This window comes from Chelonoidis abingdonii, chromosome 13 (genome assembly GCF_003597395.2).
Source record: "Chelonoidis abingdonii isolate Lonesome George chromosome 13, CheloAbing_2.0, whole genome shotgun sequence".
Lineage (NCBI taxonomy): Eukaryota > Metazoa > Chordata > Testudines > Testudinidae > Chelonoidis > Chelonoidis abingdonii.
In genome coordinates this window covers 17218492-17239264 of record NC_133781.1, presented here as the reverse complement: position 1 = coordinate 17239264, position 20773 = coordinate 17218492, and the positions used below count along the sequence as shown (strand labels likewise).

The following is a 20773-nucleotide window of genomic DNA, read 5'->3' as shown; positions in this document are numbered from 1 at the left end:
AGTAGCCTATAAATCGCATGATTGTGAGACGCATATATATTTTGACAAGCGATGTAATTATTTGACTTAGCGCTTGTCTACATTTAAAACACTACACTGGCACAGCTGTGTGCTGTAGTGCTTCAGCATAGATGCCACCTTAGCTGACAGAAGGGGTTCTTCCAGCAGCCTAGGTAAATCCACCTCCATGAAAGATGGTAGCTACATTGATGGTAGAATTCTTCTGTCAACCTAGTGCTATCTACACAGGGACTGATTTTGGCTTAGCAGCTCTGCTCAGAGGTGCAGATTTTTCACACCCCCGATCAACATAGTTAAACAGATCTAATTTTCTAGTGTAGACCAGGCCCTAGCAGTCACTTGCTTAAGCTAAACAGGTACTATCACACTTCAGGAAACAATTGATTTAATTTTGTTGTGCAAAAGCAATGAGTTAACATGGTAGAGCACCATGACAAGCTATACATTGACATGCTTCAGCCATTATCAATATTACAATTTATCATTTCTGCCAAGTGGTAACATTTAGTTTTTAAGAGGATTAACTAGCAATCAGTTCAGAAAAGATTGGGTGAATCATTAAAATTGTTGTAGCTCATTAGAAATAAACACAGCAGACACCATTTGCTAACAATTGATAGTTTTTCCCTATTTATTTTGAGCTGATATTTGTGTTGGCAATTTAAAAAAAAAAAAAAAGCTTCTGCTCAATAAAGAAGTTTCTAGTTACCTTTACTCTATCATTAGTACTATGCTATATTGTGTTTACTGTTCTAGAGTGCTCTGAGAATCAAAGTAGAAGGTAACATTAAAAATAAGTTAATTGAAAACAAATTATCTGACAGACTGTTTTGGGAAGTTTAGTAATAAAGTTGGGCTGAAAGATAAAGCCATCTGATTTTTTACACTGCTGATTGGTAGCCGCTCTAGAACCTGTCCCCACCAAGAAGAGCCCAGTTTGGCTCCAATCTTATCAGTTTAATAGACTATTCTACTCCATCCAATGTGTTAGAAGAATCAATGCAGACACATGCACAAGAGATAGAAAATGAAAGAATTTACAACTGTTTTGTTTGAAAATGAGTTTCTGTAGTTTATTAAGTCTGCTAGTGATGTTCTCTTTATCAGTCTTTAACCCTTCCTCTGTTGAGTCTTCAATGCCCCTTGTCAAGTGTTCCACTGAATAAGTGGAAGGCAAGGGCACGCTTCTTATACTGAACAGCACAGAAGATACATAATTAAAAAAAAAATCAGAACTTTTTGCTGCTGAACCTTCCAGGTCAAATGTATTTCAGTCCAGGTTTAATACACTGGGCTACCCTTTCTAGGTGAAGAGATTAGTGCAAAAATGACTCTGTGGAAATGTTGTCCAAAGCTAGAGGCTTTCACAACAAGGTCTCAAAACACTTAAGAGACCCAGCTTCCACAGGTTTAGTCTCATCTCTGGACCACAGGATTACAGCTTATCATGAAGGGAGCTCTTTAAACATCACTTGTTTTGGAAAAAGGATTTCTGTAAGAGGACAAACTTAAGAAACCGTTTTCTGGTTTTCAGACTATGATTTCACAGAGGATTGGTTAAAAGCTAAGTCTTTAATCCGTTAATACAGAAAGCAATTGTGTAAGTCTCAATTCAGTACTAAAAGGAACATTTAAAAACATTTCAGAGAAAGCTCATTGGAAGTTAACGTGGAAAAGACGGCAGATGTTCCACTAGGACAGCAGTTCTCAAACTATGGGGCAGGCTTCCCAAGGGAGGCGCAGGAATGTGCTGAGGGTTTTGATTTTTAAAAGAGCTCTGGCTGTTAGCCCTGGGGCTCATTCAGAAGGGCTGTGCACACACAAGAGGGAGGAATAAAGGGGACAGCTGGAGCCTCACCACATTGGCTCGGGCTTTCCTTCCCCCACTTGCTCAATCCCTCACCTAGAGGTGGCAGGGTTCTGGCTGTCAGGCCTGGGGTGGAATCAGCAGCACAGAAGGAATAAGGGTGGTAATGGGGCATTGCGATCCTTACTTCAGTGCTGCTGCTGGCATGGCACTGCCTTCAGAGCTGGGTGCCCAGCCAGCAGCTGCTGCTCTGCCTTCAGAGCCGGGTGGTGGTTTATACCCCGGGGTGCATAAACGACTACAGACACAAAGAAGGAGAGACCTGATCAAATAAGTTTGAGAACCATTGCACCAGGAGAGATTGTTGAGAGTTTCCATGCAACACACGTTTGGATACAGTACATCACAGAGCAAGACCAATGGGACTAAAAGACCCCAAACCAACCAACTTTTGCTATCAAATACTGGCAAGCACTAGTTGCACAATTGGTCAGGTTTCCAATTTCCCACCAGCAAATGTGGCTTTTGCCAGCGTACCTATATATTAGTATTTGTAAAGTGCTTTGCAGATGTGAAGTACTATGGAAACGCTAAAGATTAAAAAGATGGCAGAACTCTCATTAACTTGCTCCTGGCTGAAATGTGCCTTGGTGGGGGAAGAGGAGACAGAATAGTGCCACTGTTTTCTCTCCAAAGCTGCCATTAGTTGAGAGCGTCAAAGAGGGGAGGGTGCCAGTGATGGACACGGGATATGGAGGTGTAAAGGGGGTATTTTCGGGTCAAAGAAAGGATGGAATGGAATACCATGGAGAAAGCTCACTGGCTGATTTGATTGAGGATGAGCTCCACAGGGAAAAAACGGGATATAATTCCTAAGTGCATCTGGAAGGTCCTGCTGCAGAGGAGGTGGTTCAGGCACCCCTGCTGGAAGGACAGTGCTGTGCCCAGGGAGACAGGAGTAATTAACTGGGAGAGAGATGGATTAAAATGGAGAATATCACAGAGCTTTGATTAAGACCCAATTCCCTGTGTAAACCCTTGGATCCTGACCAGTTCACGTAAGCATCACTGTGCACAGCAAGACGCAGGATTATTCAGTCAGCAGCTGTGTGTGTATATCGGGGTGCATCATGGTGGCAGAAGGGTGCTGCTGAGTTAAAAGTATGGTTTTTAACAAGATGCAGCTGTTCGTCACCAGCTATTGCCTGAATGCAGTTAACTACTTAGTAGTAAAATCCTGCTATGCTTTCCAGATGAGTGACCTCTGCAGTTAGCAGCTTCACAAATGGAAGGCTTGTATGAATCTGTACAACTTTCCCTAATGCTTAAAAGGATAATTTCTCAAGGATTATAATTGCACTTTAAAAAAAACACATCCACTTCTTACGCAATCTCTCTAATTTCCCCCACCCTGTCAATATATAAAAATGGAAAGAGAGGCTACAAATTATTTCCTGTCCTACAGTTACTGGGATTTCAAAGATTTGATTCAGGTGCCTGAAGGAAAGCAATGACATCCATTTTCTAGAGCTGGAATAGTGTGTTCTTAAAGACACATTTTCACAGCTTGGCTTGCATAGGCTTCAGATGCTTGTGGAAAGCCTCATGAACCTGTAGGGGGGGAAAAAGGGAAATTAGATCAAAATAATTTCTTGTTATGTTTTTATTGTTAAACACACACACTTTTGATCCTGCAGGGTATGTATGTCTATACAAATAGAGAACCAGTGAAACAGCCACTTCTGCAGTATGCGAGTAGCAATCAAAAAGGGGGAAATCCGGCCAGAACACTGGAACAAACCGTCTCCCCTAACTATTCCACACAAGAAGGGCCATGGAATCTTTAATGTCTATGGAGAGTGGACAAGTCTGTTTAAAAAATATTAAACCCCCACAGGAAACTGCATGTTCCCAGTTGACCTTGAGAGAACAAAGGGCTGATTGATCCTGCTGGGATTCCTAGCAGTGTTTACAAGAGGTCTGGCTTAGTCTCAGGTTCGAGATACCTAATCTACTATGGACCTAAACAAGGCAAGTGGAAAGCTTCAGTATATTGGCAGGATATTGTATGCTATCCTGTTTTCCAAGATGGAGAACTGTCCATGGCTCATTACCATATAGGTCTCTGGTTTTTGACTACAGCAGCTACAAACAGATTCAGAAATTCAGCAGATATTCTCAGAAACCTAGAGGGCAACTGTCAGTTTCTTTCCTCATTAAAAATAGTCACACTTCGTAATGACATTTGTTTTTTGCAGAATCTTCCAGCAGGGCTCCATGACAAGTAGAGTAGGGACTAGGAGGGAGAAATAAGGGTACCTCCTTACCTCTGTTTTGTTTAGTGGGGATTTCTTTGCCCATTCAAACATATTCTCATAGATGTTGCCATCATATCGGCCAAGCACAGATGCAAGGTGATTATCATGAAAATCAAAGGCATCAACTAGTGCTACAGCATTGGGACGGATTGCAGCCAGGAGCTCCTTCACACGCTGGTACACCTGAGTAACCTGTGCATCTGTCAAAATGCCCGCCTGGGACAAAAGCCAAGAGACTTATCAGAACATAATCTAATTACACGCACAAACTTACATGGTTCTGAGACTAGACTAGGCTGCAGGTCAACTATGCCCTACAGGGAAGGTCACTGTGTCAAAATATCAGAGATAGTAAAATGCTAAGTAATTGCATTGGTCTTCTAGACAGGTGGAAGACGACTATCCCTTCAGCCTATTTCCTCTTGGTGAGGGGACTCCAAAGAATGAAAGTGCCTGTATATTAAGCCCCAAAATCAGAAGTTCTCTTAGCACTTGCATTATATTGAATCTTTCCTGTTTTCATAACTCTGTTTGGTAAATGGAAGAGGCAGCAATGAGACACCATACTTATGTCAGCATGAACTTACAAAACCCCATTGTTTGTACAAGTATGCTCCAGCACCATTGGAGTTAAGGTAAAGAGAAGCAGCTTGGATCAGACCACTTGGATACTCTGACAGGAGACTGATCGAGGTGAAAGGTTTTGAAGACCAAGCACTTTTCTTCTGTGCTTATTTACAAAGGGGTACTGCCCATGCAGGGGTGTGTATACAATTACTGGCATCACCACATGTGCACGATAGCCATCTATTATCATCTCCCTGCTTGATACTACGTAACCTACCAGTCGCTGACCTGGAAAACAAGAAGCCAGTCTAAAGAGATGAACCATCAACCATATTCTAATGGCCAACTAACTCTGCCTTTGGAGGGCTGCCAGAGGAAGCTAATTCCAGAGCCCCCTCTGAAATAGCTCTGCCTTATGCCAGGTTTAACCCTGGAGCTCACAAGCCTGAACACTCCAAGCAACTGCAGTGGTCTTCCATTTCACGGTAACTTCAGACCAGAGCACTGTGGCCCCCCAGATCTGGGATACTAAACTGTGATACTGACCTGCAGGAAATCCCCTGCGTGCTTACTGATTCCATAGAGCGCATACAGGAGACACAGATTGTTCATCACAGCATGGACAGCTGCATCATTAATTTCTGAGAGCTGTGTTGTGAAAAGCTTCACCACCACATAGTGACAGTGTGCCTGCAAAAGTGGTATATCAAAACAGTAAGGAATTCAAGGTCAGAAGCAGAAGACAGGAGACTATAGAGTTGAGATGCTTCCAAAATATGCTTATTAGTGACATTACTGACCTCAGATGCTCGCACCAGGTCAACAGAGGTTCGGTTCCAGGCATCCTCCTGGCTCTTTCTGCGGTTCAGCTCAGCTTGCAAATTCTTTGCTGCCACTTCAACAAACCTGTTTCACACAAGGTGTGTGGGGATGGTGGGTGAAGAGAGAAACAGAGTCTGCAGAGTGGCCTCATACTAACAATACCAACTACAGAAATTTCATAGAAACTGGCTTATGTCTTGCTGATGCATTAAGGAGCTCAATTCTCACCCCATCCCAACATTTTCTGTTCCAGAACCTGCACGTTCACTGGTGTGACTAGGATGGCCTGGCTACATCAGAGTAGTATTAGGACAGCTTTAAGGAAACAGGATAAAAATAAACTAATTTTAACGAGATGGAAATACTCAAGCAGCATTATGTCCCCATTTAGTACCTGTGCTATTTATTTTTCCTCTCCCCAGGTGTTGGGCTTTATATTAATGACTTTCCTCCCCACCAGGTCTGCAGTCACCATTATTCTAATCTCTCCAGTAAGGTAACTGCAGTTTGATTAATTTTTGCATCTGCACGTTTGAATTTACACCGAAGAAACTTTTAACCAGCTGCCCAGGGAGCTGAAGTGCTTAGGTTGTGTTGAATTTAAATGGTCAAGAGTTTTTTGAAACTAAGTATCTGGGACTGGGTTACACTTATCAAAAAGCATCATTTCTTGAAGACTGAAAGATATTTCACTTGGATAGATGTGGTCTGCAGACCATATGTTGCATGCTGCTGCATTAATGGAACAGCTTAGCTCTATCAGATTTCTCACCAACATACGCTTTCTACAGCATTTTATTAATGCACAGTTCTGTGCATTAAGTGTGAACTCACCTTGACGCCCGCAGTTTATACGCCTCCACCAAGCTGGCTGGATCATTGATGTGCACTGTTGTAGGCCTAGCAGCCACCTGCTGTGGCTGGATGTGTTGCCCTGAGAGGTCATTAAGGTAGGACACCATGCCACTAACCAGCTGACCGGAACTAACCTGAGTGTAACTTTTGATCAGGAACCTGAATGGAAAAAAAAAAAATTGCATTGCTCCATTCATTTGGATACAGAGTAGACAGATTAACTTTAGAGTACAGTCTGTAGAACTACTAGCCAATACACAGGAGTTGCATATACTTGCAGTTATAGCAGAAGCCAGATAAGGGGACAGAAATATATAGATCCAAGAGAAGGAAGACTGCAAGTTAGATGAAGTAGACAGGTGATCTGTGTGCCCTTCTGACCATCTCTCCAGGCACATGGACAACGACTAAGTAGGGAGATCTCTTGAAAGAAGTCACCTCACCTAGCAGTCTGCAACATCATGACAGTGTTTTCTCCCTCGTAGGTGCAGGATGGGGTGAAAGTAACATAGATATCAGGAAGGCCACTGCAACGAGAGTAGCCATGCCCACCACATGCCATTCGACATTCTTCGATGCCAGCGTTGGCTGTCCATGAAGTGAATGCCTTTAGTCCTGCAGTCAATGCGTGGAGCTAAGGGAGAAAAGCAGAACTAGTAGCTGCCACATCTCTTGCATTAGCTTGCTGCTTTACCACAGGTGCCCACCCAGTTTGCATGTCCTCTATTAGCTCATAAGCACAGTGGGCTTCCGTGGCAGCCAACAGAATAAATATAGTGTACAATCAGCACCATCTACCTGCTGCGCATCATAGTGTTATTCAGTCTTTACCTTTTGTTGACCCCAATTACATCATCATCAGAAGTTAGTGCTAGAAAAATACATATTAGGTCATCCAGCCCATTTCTCTCTGCCTATACCATATCATTCTTTATGGTGTATATTCCAATACTTTGTCTAGTCTACAAGACTAAGATGGCTTTCCACTGCATATTGTAATTTCACCTTATTTCTTCGGCCACCCACTAGCCATTATCTGGAAGTTATTGCGTCTTGCAACCCCATTCTCACAAAGTTCTTAGTTCTGCCAATATCTTTGATAATAGCAGTGCTGCCCTGGTTCACTGGAAGCATGGTCCAGTGGTGACAATAGAGGACTTGAAGTCAAGACTGCTGGGTTCCATGCCCAGCTCAGCAAAACCACATTCTAGGTGATCTTGAGTGAGTCACTAACTCTCACATTTTTTAAATGTGCAGTGCAGTATATAGATTCAAATGGAATGATGCCTCTGGGTGAGTCAGCAGGGATTCATTCTAGAACCTCTGGATTTGAATCTCAAGCCTCTATTGCTTGCCCAGGAGGACTGGGGACCATTAGCTCACAGGCCACAGCAGCTTTTACATAAAGTATTAGAATCACCCTCCAGTTTTCAGACAGGACAATTACCTCTGGCAGCTCGCTCAGGTCCCCCTCATTGATGTCACCAGTGATGCGGTGATAAGTCATTTTCATGTAAGCTCCAACAAAGTGAAAGGCATATGCAGTTGCCAGGAGAGGAAAAAGTTTGTATTGTTGGGTCTGATAGTCCAAGATCTGAGGCTCTGGGTCCCTATAGCAGAACATGAGAGTCACTACTGTGACTGCTGCCAAATTGCTGCAGACATCCTGTACAACAGTAAGAGCTTACCTATGTGATGCTTGAGTCCATAATGATGGCTGTAAATTCTAGTGCACACTAGCATGTTAGACACTAATTGGCCCACATGGACCTTGCTGGCACACACTAAAAGTGCCCAAGTGCGTGTTCATATAATCTCAATTCATTAACATGCACTAGGTCATTTTTAGTGCATACCAGCAGGGTTTACACAGGCCAGTAAGTGCGCAACATGCTAGCATGCACTAGACTTTATACCTCTTGGGTGCAGACTAATGCATGATGTTTATAGATAAGCGCTAAGTGATTTGTTAGAGTCCAGTAAGGTTATTGCGTCCAGTGGGAATGTTTAGGGTAGGGTTTCACTGATGTATGCAAAGACACAGGAGAAAAAAAAGAAGATATACCAGGTTTGGGAGCTAGAAAGTATGTCGGGGTGGGATAAGGGGGTTGTCTGGTAGGGAGGCTCCCACACCAAGTGGGTCTTGGATCTGCACACAACTTGGGTGAGCATACTTGAGGGTATAACTGCAGGAGTACTGGCAGGTGGAGGAGGAGACTGCAGGGCTGGGAGTGGAGCTGGTTGAAGTTTTTTCATCAGAAAATCAGCGTGACAGTTCTCAGGCTGCTTGCCTGGCATACTTGTGTCAATTCCACCTTCCTAGAGGACTGCCTCCCAATCTCTGGGAGCCACTGAGGCAGAGAAACGCACCATTCCAGAGCATCCAGACTACTTGTTGTGGGAAACACGAGCCTGAAAGCTCTGGCTCTAATAGAGCCTCGAGTCCTGACTCTACAGCAACCAACCTGGAAGCCCTGAGAACTCTGCCTTTAACTGGGACTGTCAGGACACTCAAGCTCCCTGGCACAGAGCCAGGGTCTGCAGCTCTGGGGGAGCCCTGCCATGTGGACTGCCCCAGGCTAGGGACCCTCAGGGCTTCCTGGTGGCTCCCTGCAATGCCAGTCAAGCGTGGCATGGGGTCTAGACAGCTAGGGATTAAATCCCACCCCCACTCCCCAGTTTAACCATTAATAACAGTGGTGAAAAAGACAAGAAGTTTAATTTCACTCAGCAGCTGTCGAGGTCTCTGGAATAGATTTCTTTTTGGCAATACCATGCATTGTATGAGAATTCCCCCCCACAGGATTTCAGGTTCACAAAATTTCAAATAAATTTAATTTCATTCTGATTTGGAATTAAATCACATTTAAAAACCACAAAGTTTTCTGCAAACCAGAAATCCTGCATTTCAGTCAGCTCCAGCTAGGAGCGAGGAGGCATCTGTGCTTCTCTTTCAGTTGCCAAGGTAAAATGCATCATCCACAATCTGCCCCTCCCCCCCCAAAAATGCTTGCCTTTTGTTTAACATCCATATATTTTTTGACATTTCACCTACGACACAGGCAGGCCCCTCATTTCACTGCAGCCACTATACTTACCCTGGCTTTAGCTCAGACTGGTGCCTCACTGAACTGTAGCGGATGGCAATGGTACAAGCCCTGGACAATGAGCGAGCAGAATCCCCCACAATGATGGATCGGATGAACACCATCGTCCCATAAGTCAGCTTGTCGCTGACTGGTTTCACGTACGTGCCATCTGGTTCAATCTAACAGAAAGACAGGATGATGAGCCAAGAGGTTTCCTGGCTTCTAAATTCCAGCAGCAGCTGCCACCTTACTGTGGAACAGAATATATCTACACTTCACAAGCCCCTGTCGAAGAACACCATGTCACAAGTTTAGTGTCCCCTACCTCACCTGAAGAGTTTTAGAAGTGGCTCTCACTGTAGTAGCTGCAAGCAAAAGGATGAGGGCTGCAGAGACAGTTTGACATCTGAAGTTCCTTGCACATTAAGAAAAAGGCAAACCAATAGACGTTCTTGTAAAAGTGATCAAACCTATGTCCACTGTTCTAAATGTTCTGCCATTTTTCTAGGTGCATCATGGAGAGCAGTTACCATTCTAGAGAGTCCTGTGCATGCAATAATTCTATGGTCTTCAGCTATATCAGCTTGGACTCTAACCACATTAAGTCACATTTAATAAGGCTCAGGTCTCAGAATCATAGAAAAGTGCGGCTGAAGGGACCTAAAGAGGTCATCTAGTCCTTAGCAATACTTGCATGAGAAACTCCTAAAGATAAACCCAGGGTTCTACAGGAAGTGCTAATAATTCAGTGGATGACTCTCTTCCCTCTGATAAAGTGGGTTTTAGCTCACAAAAGCTGATGCCCAAATAAATTTGTTTGTCTCTAAGGTGCTGCAAGTACTCCTCATTGTTTTTGCTGATACAGACTAACACAGCTATCCCTCTGAAACTCTTCCCTGCGAGTCAGTAACTAATTACAGTCACAGGGTGCTTGCTTGAGGTGTTGCCTTTTGGATGAGTCCTAAAATGGTCATTAAAGATCTCATGCACTTCTCTTAAGGGCAGAGCTGTTAACGCCTATGGCTGGTCATATTCCAATTTGGATAATTCCATTCTGTCTCTAAATTCCTGCTATAGTTTCTGATTGATGCAGTATTCTTCCTCATTTCCTAACCAAGCTTACTGTTTGGTAGTAGTGTATATTAAGCAAGCTGCCACATCCACGCCTGTTGTGCAAAGTGACTGTGTATAGTTCACAGAGTGATTTGGCATTAAGAACAGCTCCAGAAATGAAAGATACTGAACTTGCTCATTGGAGCCATGGGATGTGAAGTGAAGGGGGTTATTTGAAACAGATTTGCACAGGAACCAACTGTCAGTTACACATTAGTAATAAGTAAGGCTCTGTTGTCATGGAGGTCACAGATTCCATGACTTTCCAGGACCTCCATGACTTCTGCGGCAGCTGGTGTGGCTGGCCCAGGAGCCACTTGAGCAGCTTGGGCAGCCCTTGGAAGTACTACGCTGGCTGCTGCTGGGGCAGTCTTGGGACCCCCTTACTCCCAGCAGCAGGATTTTGGTGTGGGGGGGCGCTTACCTGGAGGGGAGCTCCCTGGAAGGGTGACAACTCCCCTCCGTCAACTCCTAGCTCCTCTTCCCGCAGCTCTCATTGGCTGCGGTTCCCAGCAAACAGAAGCTGCAGAACTGGGGCTTGGGGCAAAGCGGAGGCAGCAGGTGGAGCTAGGGAGCCTGTTCCAGCCCCACAAACCCCTCCCCAGCACCTGCCGCACCCCCTCAAGCCCTCCACCCAAGTTTTAGTCAGAGGTATATAGTAAAAGTCAAGGACAAGTCATGTGAATTTTTATTTACTGCCCGTGATCTGTCCATGACTTTTACTAAAAATACCCATGACTAAAACATAGCCTTAGAGATCCATTTAGACAGAGTTGCAGGAAGTTCTGGAGATTAAGAAACAAACCCTTCTTGCTCCTGGCTTTATAATACAGGGCTGGAAGGCTCGTGGAGATCCTAGGACCAATACAATAGTATCATTTCTTACATGCATAGCTCAGTAGCAATCCCTCTGGCCAATTAAGGGTTGAATTTGACAGGCTCCTAAAGGAGGCAAGTTTGCTTCTCTAGACAGCAAAGACAATAGCTGTGATGTAGGATTTTCAGGGTGGAGAATGAAAAGTAAGGGGATCCTCATGGTCAGAAGATCCCACAGAGAACCCATTGGTAAGAAATGGGGATGGATTTAACCCAGAGAGAGAAGAGTAAAAGTATGTTGAAAACATTGTGCCAGGTCACTACAAAAGAGCTGTGAATGACTGGCTCCAGATCTCACTCCTTTACCTTGGCATACTTCATCAGCATATTCTCCCGGGGAATGCGAAAGTTGTCCATCTTTAAGTAGCCATTATCCATTTCATCATAACCAAATTTTGGTCCAATATCACCCACAGTAATACCTGCCATAGAAGAGTGGGAAGGAGTCAGAATTAACAATAGGTGACAGACTTAACCCATCAATAAGCAGGCAGTCTAGATTTCTGGGAGCACTTGGCATTCTGTTATGAATGGCAGCTGATAAGCAGACTTAACATTATCCTGTCCTTTTATTGCAAGAGTGTGGATGGAAGCCCACAAGGATCTCATATTCCACATCCAGTTCTGTAATACAGGGATTGGGGGAACGCTCTCCAAAATTTGTCAGTGCCACTCCTGGCTAGAGAACAATTGGGGAGAGGAGCACGCTGCCTCCACAGCACTCCCAGCTTCGTAGTACAGCAACACGTTCATACCCCAAACTAACCTCCACCGTTGGTTACCACCAGATTGGCCATTTATTTTAAGTCATTGGTTCCCAACCTGGGAGGCACGTGAAGAAATTCCAAGGGGGATGCGAGGCTGCTTGGCCCTTGAGCTCCCGGACAGGGGGGCTAGCCCCCCAGCCCCTCCCCTCCTGTCCCTTGCAGCTTGAGCTCGCCCACCTCCCAGACTTTCCAATAAGCCAGTCCTGCTGCTCTCAGCGGCCTGGTAAGGGAGCAGGGGGAGGAGGGACTGGATAAGGGGCAGGAGGTCCTGTGGGGCAGTCAGGGGACATGGAGTGGTTAGATGGGGTGGAGGTTCGGGGGGTGGCGGGGGGCGGACAGGAGAAAGGGAGTAGTGGGGGTTGGATAGGCATTGGAGTCCCAGGGGGCCTGTCAGGGGGTGGGGGTGTGGATAGGGGTCAGGACAGTCAGGAGACAGGGAGCAGGGGGGTGGATAGGGGTCAGGGTCCCGGGAGAGGATGGTCAGGTGACAAGGATCAGGGGGTTAGAGGACGGTAAAGGAGAGTGTGTGTGTGGGGGGGGGAGGCGCGGCATGTGGGTTTCTCAAAAAATTAAAAAGGGGGCATGATGCCAAAAAGCTTGGGAACCAGTTCTAAGTCTTAAGGTATGAGCCCTCAGGCTTCTAGAGCCACACAAGACTTATCCCTGCACTTGTGTTGCAGTGTTATAGTGCTGCACTTCACTGCTATCTGAGTTCAGTCTGAAAGATAAGCCACCTATGTTAACAATGCTTGCAAAGCTATATGGCCTGACAATGTGTTAACCCTTTGTTTCCCAACAGTGCTAAACCCCAGTGTAGACTCTTACCTGGCAAGGGCTCATGGGTGCCCAGCTGCCGTATAGGTACAATGAAGGCATGCAGCCCTTTGCATTGGCCCTGGGTGTAGAGCTGAGCCAGAACTATGGCATGGTTTGAAGTCTTTCCAACTGCAAGAGCAGAGAAAAAAAATATTTTAATACATGTAAAACTCTCTCTTTGATAAACTCCATCTGAGACTTGACTAGCTCTACTATATATTCGCTCTTCAATGCTAATTAAGGGCCTGATCCTATAGCTGGCTCACAAATGAAACTCTCATTAAAGTCACTTAAGTAGTGTGAATTAGCTTCAGAATTGTCTCAAAGATCACATTCAGTCCTACACAATTCCTTGACAAGACTCCTACTGAAGTCAAAGGGGCACTGCCTAAGTCAGAAATGAAGGAGAGGCTTCAAATACACAGGGGATAAAACTTCAGATTAAAGTCATACTAAACTCATGTGTAACAACAACAAAAAGTGCCCAATGAAATCTGATGATGCAAGATTACAACTGAACTTTCATAAACCTCCTACTTGGCTGAAGAATGATTTAGCTCTACACGCACTTCCTTCTGTACGTATTTCCAGTCGCTACCTTCCAGATGCAACAGTCCTAACATGGATATGAATCACCACCTCCTACAGACAGGAGAGTGCTTCCATTAGCTTCCAAGTTCAAATGCACAGTGATTCACTTACGTCCACCTGGCCACCACTTAATGGAGGTCACAGTGGGGCTGTTGAGGATGAATTCCTGGGTAGCGGGGTCATAAGTGGCAGTGGTTTCCAAGCCTCGAAGGTGAGTTCCTATGGGCAGTTAGCACATTATATTTTAACAGTCACAGATGACAACACACAAACAAAATTGAACAATGAATTGCTGAACTCCAGCAGTGATGCAGCAAACAATATAACCCAAAAGGTAGAGAGGACACACTACAGTGTACACTTAGAGCATGGAATTTTAGAATTATGGGAATTATTAATTTGACTGCCTGAGCACCAAGCTGGAAATATAAAATTATTTAAAATGATACAAGTGCCAGTATTCAGGTTGCTCCAAAATTAGGCCCTTTAATTTTCAACCACCTCCACCTTGACACTTTGTTGGTTTTGCATCAAGAAGCATATGATCAAGAAATGATCCACAATGCCACAGCTTAGCCTGATTACACTGACACTGGAATCTGAATAGTTGCAAAACAAAGTCACATTCATTTAACAAAACATGCTCTAAGAAGTGCTACCATCATTATTCCCTCTCCAATGGGCTTGTATCCCACTCATCTGATAGAGCGGTTTCTCCCAAATCCACATGAGAACACAAGCACACACATGCTAGATTACTGAATACACTTCAGCCACTCACAGACTGAAGGTAACAGTTCCATTAACTGCTTCCACTCCCCTCATCGCAGGTCCTCACTTCATGGAAACTGAAGGCAGCTCTATCTACCAGATGACATTTCCTGCACTGGTGTCCAGTCAATTTAACTCTAGATGTAGATGACCAGCTGAGGGACTGGCTTGATGCTACAGAGTGGCAGATCATTATAGAACCGTTGACACTACATGGGCATTTCATCAAGAGGCCTGACCCTACTCTGATGAATCCATGCACCAATTTCCAAAGTTTGTAGTTCTACCTTTGGTGTCTCCACAGCCAACTTAATATACCCTTACTGAATTGCCAGGCCACCCACCATCATGAGCTTCAAATCTGACTGTACATAAGTATCTCATTTCAAATAACCGTGCTTTTACTACTAAAATATCTGCAAGTCAGGCTTCATTGTCTCTTGATGTCTCACTGTAGGTGAAGGATAGATCCAAGCTCACTATTCAAAACATTTTCCTGCTGACAAGTTTCAAAAACAAGTGTCCTCCAAGCAGAACGTGCTCATGTGTTGTGAAGTTGTGGAACACATACATGAGGTCCCCACTGGTTTTGCAAGACTTCAGCAAATGCTCACTTGTGCCTAGGGCTAGGAAACTAGGTCACTGAAATGTGGTTGGGGAAAAAAAAATGATGGGAAAACATTGAGTAGCTGCCTCCTCTCCCTAAGCCTGTAAGCAGAGGAAAGGCAACTGTGAAACTAACTGAGTGAAAAGTGGGTGGACAAAGGAGAAAAAACATTCAATTCTTGGTGATGAAAAGGGCATATCACAGTAGGAAGAAAAAGAGGGAACTTAAAAGAGATATGTGGGTGTAGAAACTGGGGTTATCCAGGTGATCTCCAAACTATGGTCAGCCTCAAATGAAAGAACAACTGACTCACAATTTTATCATCTCTTTCAGGCTCTGTAAAAGTCTGCTCTCCTGCCTTCCAGCTGAATGCCAAGTAGAGCAAGCAAACTGATCAGGGAGAGGCAGAAAAGTCATGTGGGTGCAGCAGCTGAAATATGCTCATATCAACACACCCATATAGAGTATTTTCATTAGTCTCAATCTCCCTCATTTGACTGACAAGAAAAGTGAACATCAGATACACCCAGATACCACAATGATGGGCACATCAGAAACTCTTAGAGACCAAATGTTAAACAGAGTGGCATTATGCATAGTACATGCGAACTATTTAAAATTCCAGAAAGTGTACTTCTTCCCATGGCCAGAACCGCACCTGCAGAAATTCTGGAAAGTGCATGCCATTTTCCCTGTGCAGATAAACATTCTCTATACAGAAAAACACCTTTGTGAATATACTTGAGTGAATGTACTGTACCATGGCCCATCTCAGTCTGTGCGTAAGTGCCAATGATTTCCAGGTTCCAAGCAGGCATGAAGAAGCGGTCCTGCTGTTCCAGGGTTGCCTGGGTGAGGAGGGTAGGCAAGAACATGCCCAGATGGAGGTCCAGAGGCTCAGGCCGTCCACGATGAACACATCTGTGCCGAAATGCCGAGGTGTGGGAATGTGAAGGGAATATTATGGGAAGGAAGCAAGCGTGAGGTTCAAGGTGATGATTATGGGGGAAAAAAAAAATTGTGTTAAGAATTTAGCATGCATATTTCAGAAAACTAAAGCACTGTCCTTTTCTCTGGTCTGTACTATAAAGAGATCTGGAATACTCAATCATACTGCAGTGCATTTTCCTCTATGCTAGGCAGGACAGCATTTGCAACACTCCCCTTTCTAGCTTCGGCTCCAGTTTAAAGAGGAAAATCTATTTCTGATGTAGCATATTGGCTAGTGTAGGGAGTTAATATAAACCAATGAGAAAGAAGATTCTGGAAGCAAGTACACATTTGAATTTTAAATGGATAAAGGCTGGCATGAGTCAGATGTCAATGTTTTAGACTTTGCCTTGGACTTGCAAATTAGACCTAGGTAGCATATATGGACTTGAGTTCCAACTATGATCTCCTCTATCCTCCAACACAGCCTCTTTTTCTAAAATTCTGTCTGCTCTTTAGAAACCTTCAAACAAAAAAGGACAGTGCCCTGCATAAGCAATCAGTCGAAGCTAGTGACCACAACTGCAGCTGCGTGTGAAAAAACAACATTTATCAGTCCAGGCATCACAAGAAAAGAGACCCCACCCCACAACCAAACATGCTTCATTATAATGTGTACCTTCCACTTCACCTAGCCCACCTCTATCAGATACTGGTTATCAGGTTATTTTTAGTTCTAGTTCCAGAGTCCAGAAGTCTCTGGACATCAGAAAATGTAATGTATTATTATTGTTAACCCTTACTAGTTCTGATACCTTTAACTAGTTAGAGAACTGTTTCAGTTTGACCCTCAAACCTCCCAACTGTGGTAACCTAAGCTTGTTTCTTTGTTCTGAAGTCTCACAAGATAATTCATCCAATTGGAACTTCTTGTGAGAGGTTTCACATAAGGATACTTTGGATACTTTGGTGAAAAACACATTTCCCCTCATCTGTTGGAAAGTACTAGTGAGAGGGTAGGATTATTTCTCAATTGCTGACACCAGCACATAGTGAAGAAGGAAAAACACTAGAGTGGCTGGGATGCATATACTGCAGAAGTGTTGATTCTCATGTCAACAACATGTCCAGTACCCATATTTTACACTGTACAAATATGTAGTTTTTTTGCCAAGTCATTCATAGAATGAAGGTAGTTTTCAGGTGACAAATTTGAGTTCCTGAAAGACCACTGGCCTCAATTTAGAGGCTTAAAGGGCCAGAATACCTGACAGAACGGACTAGAGTATTCTCTGGACTAGATCTAGATGTACTTTACCATACACTGGCATGTTCTTTTACACACAGCTTCTTGGTAACAGCAACTCTTTCTACTTTGGCATTTCTGGTAGGGTTGCCAGTTTTGCCTGGATGTATTCCTTGAGATTTCATCACAACTTAATCTTTAATTAAAGATTAATCTTTAATTCCTAGAGACTCCAGGCCAATACCAGAGGGCTGGCAATCCTAATTTCTGGGCTTGTTATGACAATCCAAAAGAAATTGTTAGACAGCAATACTGTGTAACTCCCCATGCCTTATACAGTAACCCAGCTGGATTAGACTTAATGGTCACTTTAACATTAGAAATGTCAAGCTTTTAAGTAAGTTTAGTGCTGGTGAAAGGTGTCAGGCTGACAGTCATGAATAGGGCCCTGCCAAATTCAAGGCCATCAAAAATGCATCACGGACCATGAAATCTGGTCTCTCTCCCTGAAATCTGGTCTTTTGTGTCCTTTTACCTTAATGTAATGGGGGAGACTAGCATTTCTCAAATTAGGGGTCCTGATCCAAAAGGAAGTTGTGAGTGTGTGTGTGTCACAAGACTATTTTAAGGGAGGTGGGGGGAAAACACAATATTGCCACCCTTACTTCTGTGCTGTCTTCAGAGCTGGGTGTCAGCGCCCTGCCAGCAGCAGCGCAGAAGTAAGAGTAGCAATACCACACCATGCCACCTTTACTTCTGTGCTGCTGGGCAGCCAGAGAGTGGTGGCTGCTGACTGAGGGCCCAGCTCTGCAGCCAGCAATGCAGAAGGGTGGCAATACTATACCATGCCATCCTTATTTCTGTGCTGCTGCTGGTGGTGGCTCTGCCGTCAAAGCTGGGCTCCCAGACAGCAGCCACTACTTTTCAGCGACCCAGCTCTGAAGGCAGAGCTGCTGCCAGCAGCAGCAAAGAAGTAAGGGTAGCAATACCATAGCCCTCCACACTACAATAACCTTGTGACACCCCACCCCCCAACTCTTGTTTGGGTCAGGAACCTACAATTACAACACTGTGAAATTTTAGATTTAAATAGCTGAAATCATGAAATTTATGATTTTTAAAATCCTATGACCGTGAAATTGACCAAAACGGACCATTAATTTGGTAGGGCTCTAGTCATGAAGACTGAAATCCTTGCTTAACATCACAACAGATACAGTACAGGTGGTGACAATACAATAGTGCCCCAACTCCACTTCATCAATGAGCCTCAACCATGTGCTAGAGAGGACCTCTTGGGAGGGGAGAAAAGGCTTCCATGCACCATTCCAGATTGACACTTACTCCCAAATATGGTGTTTTAAATGATGGACTGAAAGCCAACTCATTTCACGTAGGCTACTGAACCCGACACCAGCACCTATTAATCACTGCCATTCTGGACTAGATAAAAACTCCTATCCCATTACCTATCATGAACTTCTGAAGCCACTATAAATATCAGGCTAAAAAAATTATATTAACTAGAAGTCAGATATCATCAATGTAGCTTGTGCAATATTATTATAATTACCCAACACTCACAGCAGACATTCTTAACAGACATGTTAACAATCAGTTTTTAACATGGAAAGCGTGTTGCTCCAATATACCATCACTCTCACTATTTGTGTTAGGTTTATCAATCAATCAATACGCTGGTTAGTCACAGAACATGGTGAACCTTACAAGCAAACTGATCCTCACCCAGGGATAGGTCAATGACACAGCATGCAAAACCAAATCACTTTTGTAGGACAGATTTGATTTAAAACTTGTAGGGGGAAGGAAATAAGATCAGTAGGCAATTGTTTATTCACAGTATATCATCCACGTGTTTCACAACTTCTGGTCTTTAGCTAGTTTGGTTTAGAGCTGGAGCCTGTAGATTTATCATAGTGATGTGAAGAATTCCATCAAGTGACTTCTTTGCATTTTCAGCTGGCATAGGTAGTAGTAACCAAAGTAACTGAGATCCAAGCTATGGATTCTGCTGTCTGGCCTGGGAAATTACAATGTGCTGGGCACATTCCAGGTCTGAATTCAGGAAGTGTAAAAAGAGAACCATTTCATTTTCTCAGCCACTGAAATTTTGCTTGCTGGGACTTATATATTTTGCAGTCTTGGACACTGTGCTGCTTAGGGAATAGGATTCTCTGGGTCCATGATCAGTTCTTGTGTTTTGATAAATTCAGAAAGTAGGAACAGGGCTTTTCCCTATAAAACAGGAACTTTCCATTAAAATATATAGCTAAATGCAGCTACACCTAGAATAAACAGTGCTTGGGACAAGCATATCTATAACCAGTCTTTTACAAACAGGCGATGCACAACTTCACCAAGCTACATTATACCTAAAGACATACGTCTGAGTTATTTAGGCTGCTCATCAATGCATTAGCCTAACTTTGCAACTTACATACCCTAAATTCAGGCACAAATAGAACTACTGCTGACTCCTGTCAGTCCTTGGTACCATAATCAATAGAATGTTCAAGCTCCTTTGGACAAAAACCTCATCTTTTAATCTTTGTTTTAACAACTATTAAGTTAGTGAGCAAGCAAGAGGTGCATTTTTTAAAAAAATGTCATAATTAAAGCCATTTCCGAGTGAGACACTGTGTTGTCAACCGGTAGAAGAACTCTACTGTGGCCTTAATGGTCAACTAGCCTTTGGGGTGTGGGGTTTTTTTGGTTTTGTTAATTTTTTAATTTATATTTATTGTGTCCTTCAGCCTTTAGATTTTAACTACAGAGCATCACCACCAATTTATTAGCTGGAGTCACAGCACAGAGGTTACCCATTGGTCTCTAAAAGGAACTAACCGTGGCCCATCTCAGTCTGAGCATAGGTTCCAATTATCTGGAGTCCATAGGTCAGAGGTAGCCATTTGTCTCGCTGACCAACAGTGCATTGGTTTTGTAAGGTGTTTGTAAACATGCTGAAGTGGAGACCTAAAGGTTCAACAAAAGAGCCCAGGCAAGTTCTGCAGGAGAGAAAAAGAAGGATCAGCGTCTCAGCCTTACTTTAAGTGTGCTCCTGAAAGAGCTTTCCTCCATCTCCAACAGCTGTACACAGTAGATTCACTTATGCTTTTGGTGTTCATGGACTTAAAAGTCTCTATAGTAAACCTTAGACATGTAGAAATCATAAGCAGTGCTAATGGGGAATGAACCAATACCTTCTGAACAGTTCCTTCTTCCTGCAACTTTTGGTTCCTATTATATTAATCACAAATTAATCACAATTGCTCTACTCTTGGACTCAGTGGAAGCCTGGAACTGAGGACCCTTAAAATGAGGGGCATACCATTAGTTTTAATAAATTCAGCTGAATTTCAGATATCTGGCTTTGACTGAAAACATTTAGCTTTCCTGACTCAAAGCCCAAAGAGCTGGTAATTGGAACAGTGGTGAGGCATCGGTGTCCTGTCCCAGCATGGGGTTTGCTTTAAGGAAGTGCAGTCATTCTGAACAGGCCACTATCAATTAGGAGCATTCAGGGATTAGGAAGGAAGAAGCTTCTTAAGTAATGGTC

At 43.7% G+C, this 20773-nt stretch overlaps 1 protein-coding gene across 4 annotated transcripts in view; it reads right to left on the bottom strand.

The window, feature by feature from the left end:
- Positions 1-1067: 1067 nt before the first annotated feature.
- The window catches only part of ACOX1 (acyl-CoA oxidase 1), a 34141-nt gene continuing 14435 nt past the window's right edge, over positions 1068-20773 (bottom strand). Inside the window, exons 1-13 of one of the 4 annotated variants that reach the window (XM_032792880.2) lie at positions 18943-18960; positions 15781-15941; positions 13754-13861; positions 13061-13180; positions 11775-11890; positions 9489-9658; positions 7838-8000; positions 6834-7024; positions 6370-6549; positions 5514-5619; positions 5260-5403; positions 4156-4362; positions 3289-3439 (exon numbers count right to left, since the gene is read on the bottom strand). In XM_032792880.2, the coding sequence (XP_032648771.1) occupies positions 3389-3439; positions 4156-4362; positions 5260-5403; positions 5514-5619; positions 6370-6549; positions 6834-7024; positions 7838-8000; positions 9489-9658; positions 11775-11890; positions 13061-13180; positions 13754-13861; positions 15781-15895 (1671 nt within the window). In that variant the 5' untranslated portion in view covers positions 15896-15941; positions 18943-18960 and the 3' untranslated portion in view covers positions 3289-3388. Of the gene's footprint in view, positions 3440-4155; positions 4363-5259; positions 5404-5513; positions 5620-6369; positions 6550-6833; positions 7025-7837; positions 8001-9488; positions 9659-11774; positions 11891-13060; positions 13181-13753; positions 13862-15780; positions 15942-18942; positions 18961-20061; positions 20223-20773 lie in introns of those variants that run through there. The other 3 variants (XM_032792879.2, XM_032792882.2, XM_075071785.1) reach the window with 3 other exon arrangements.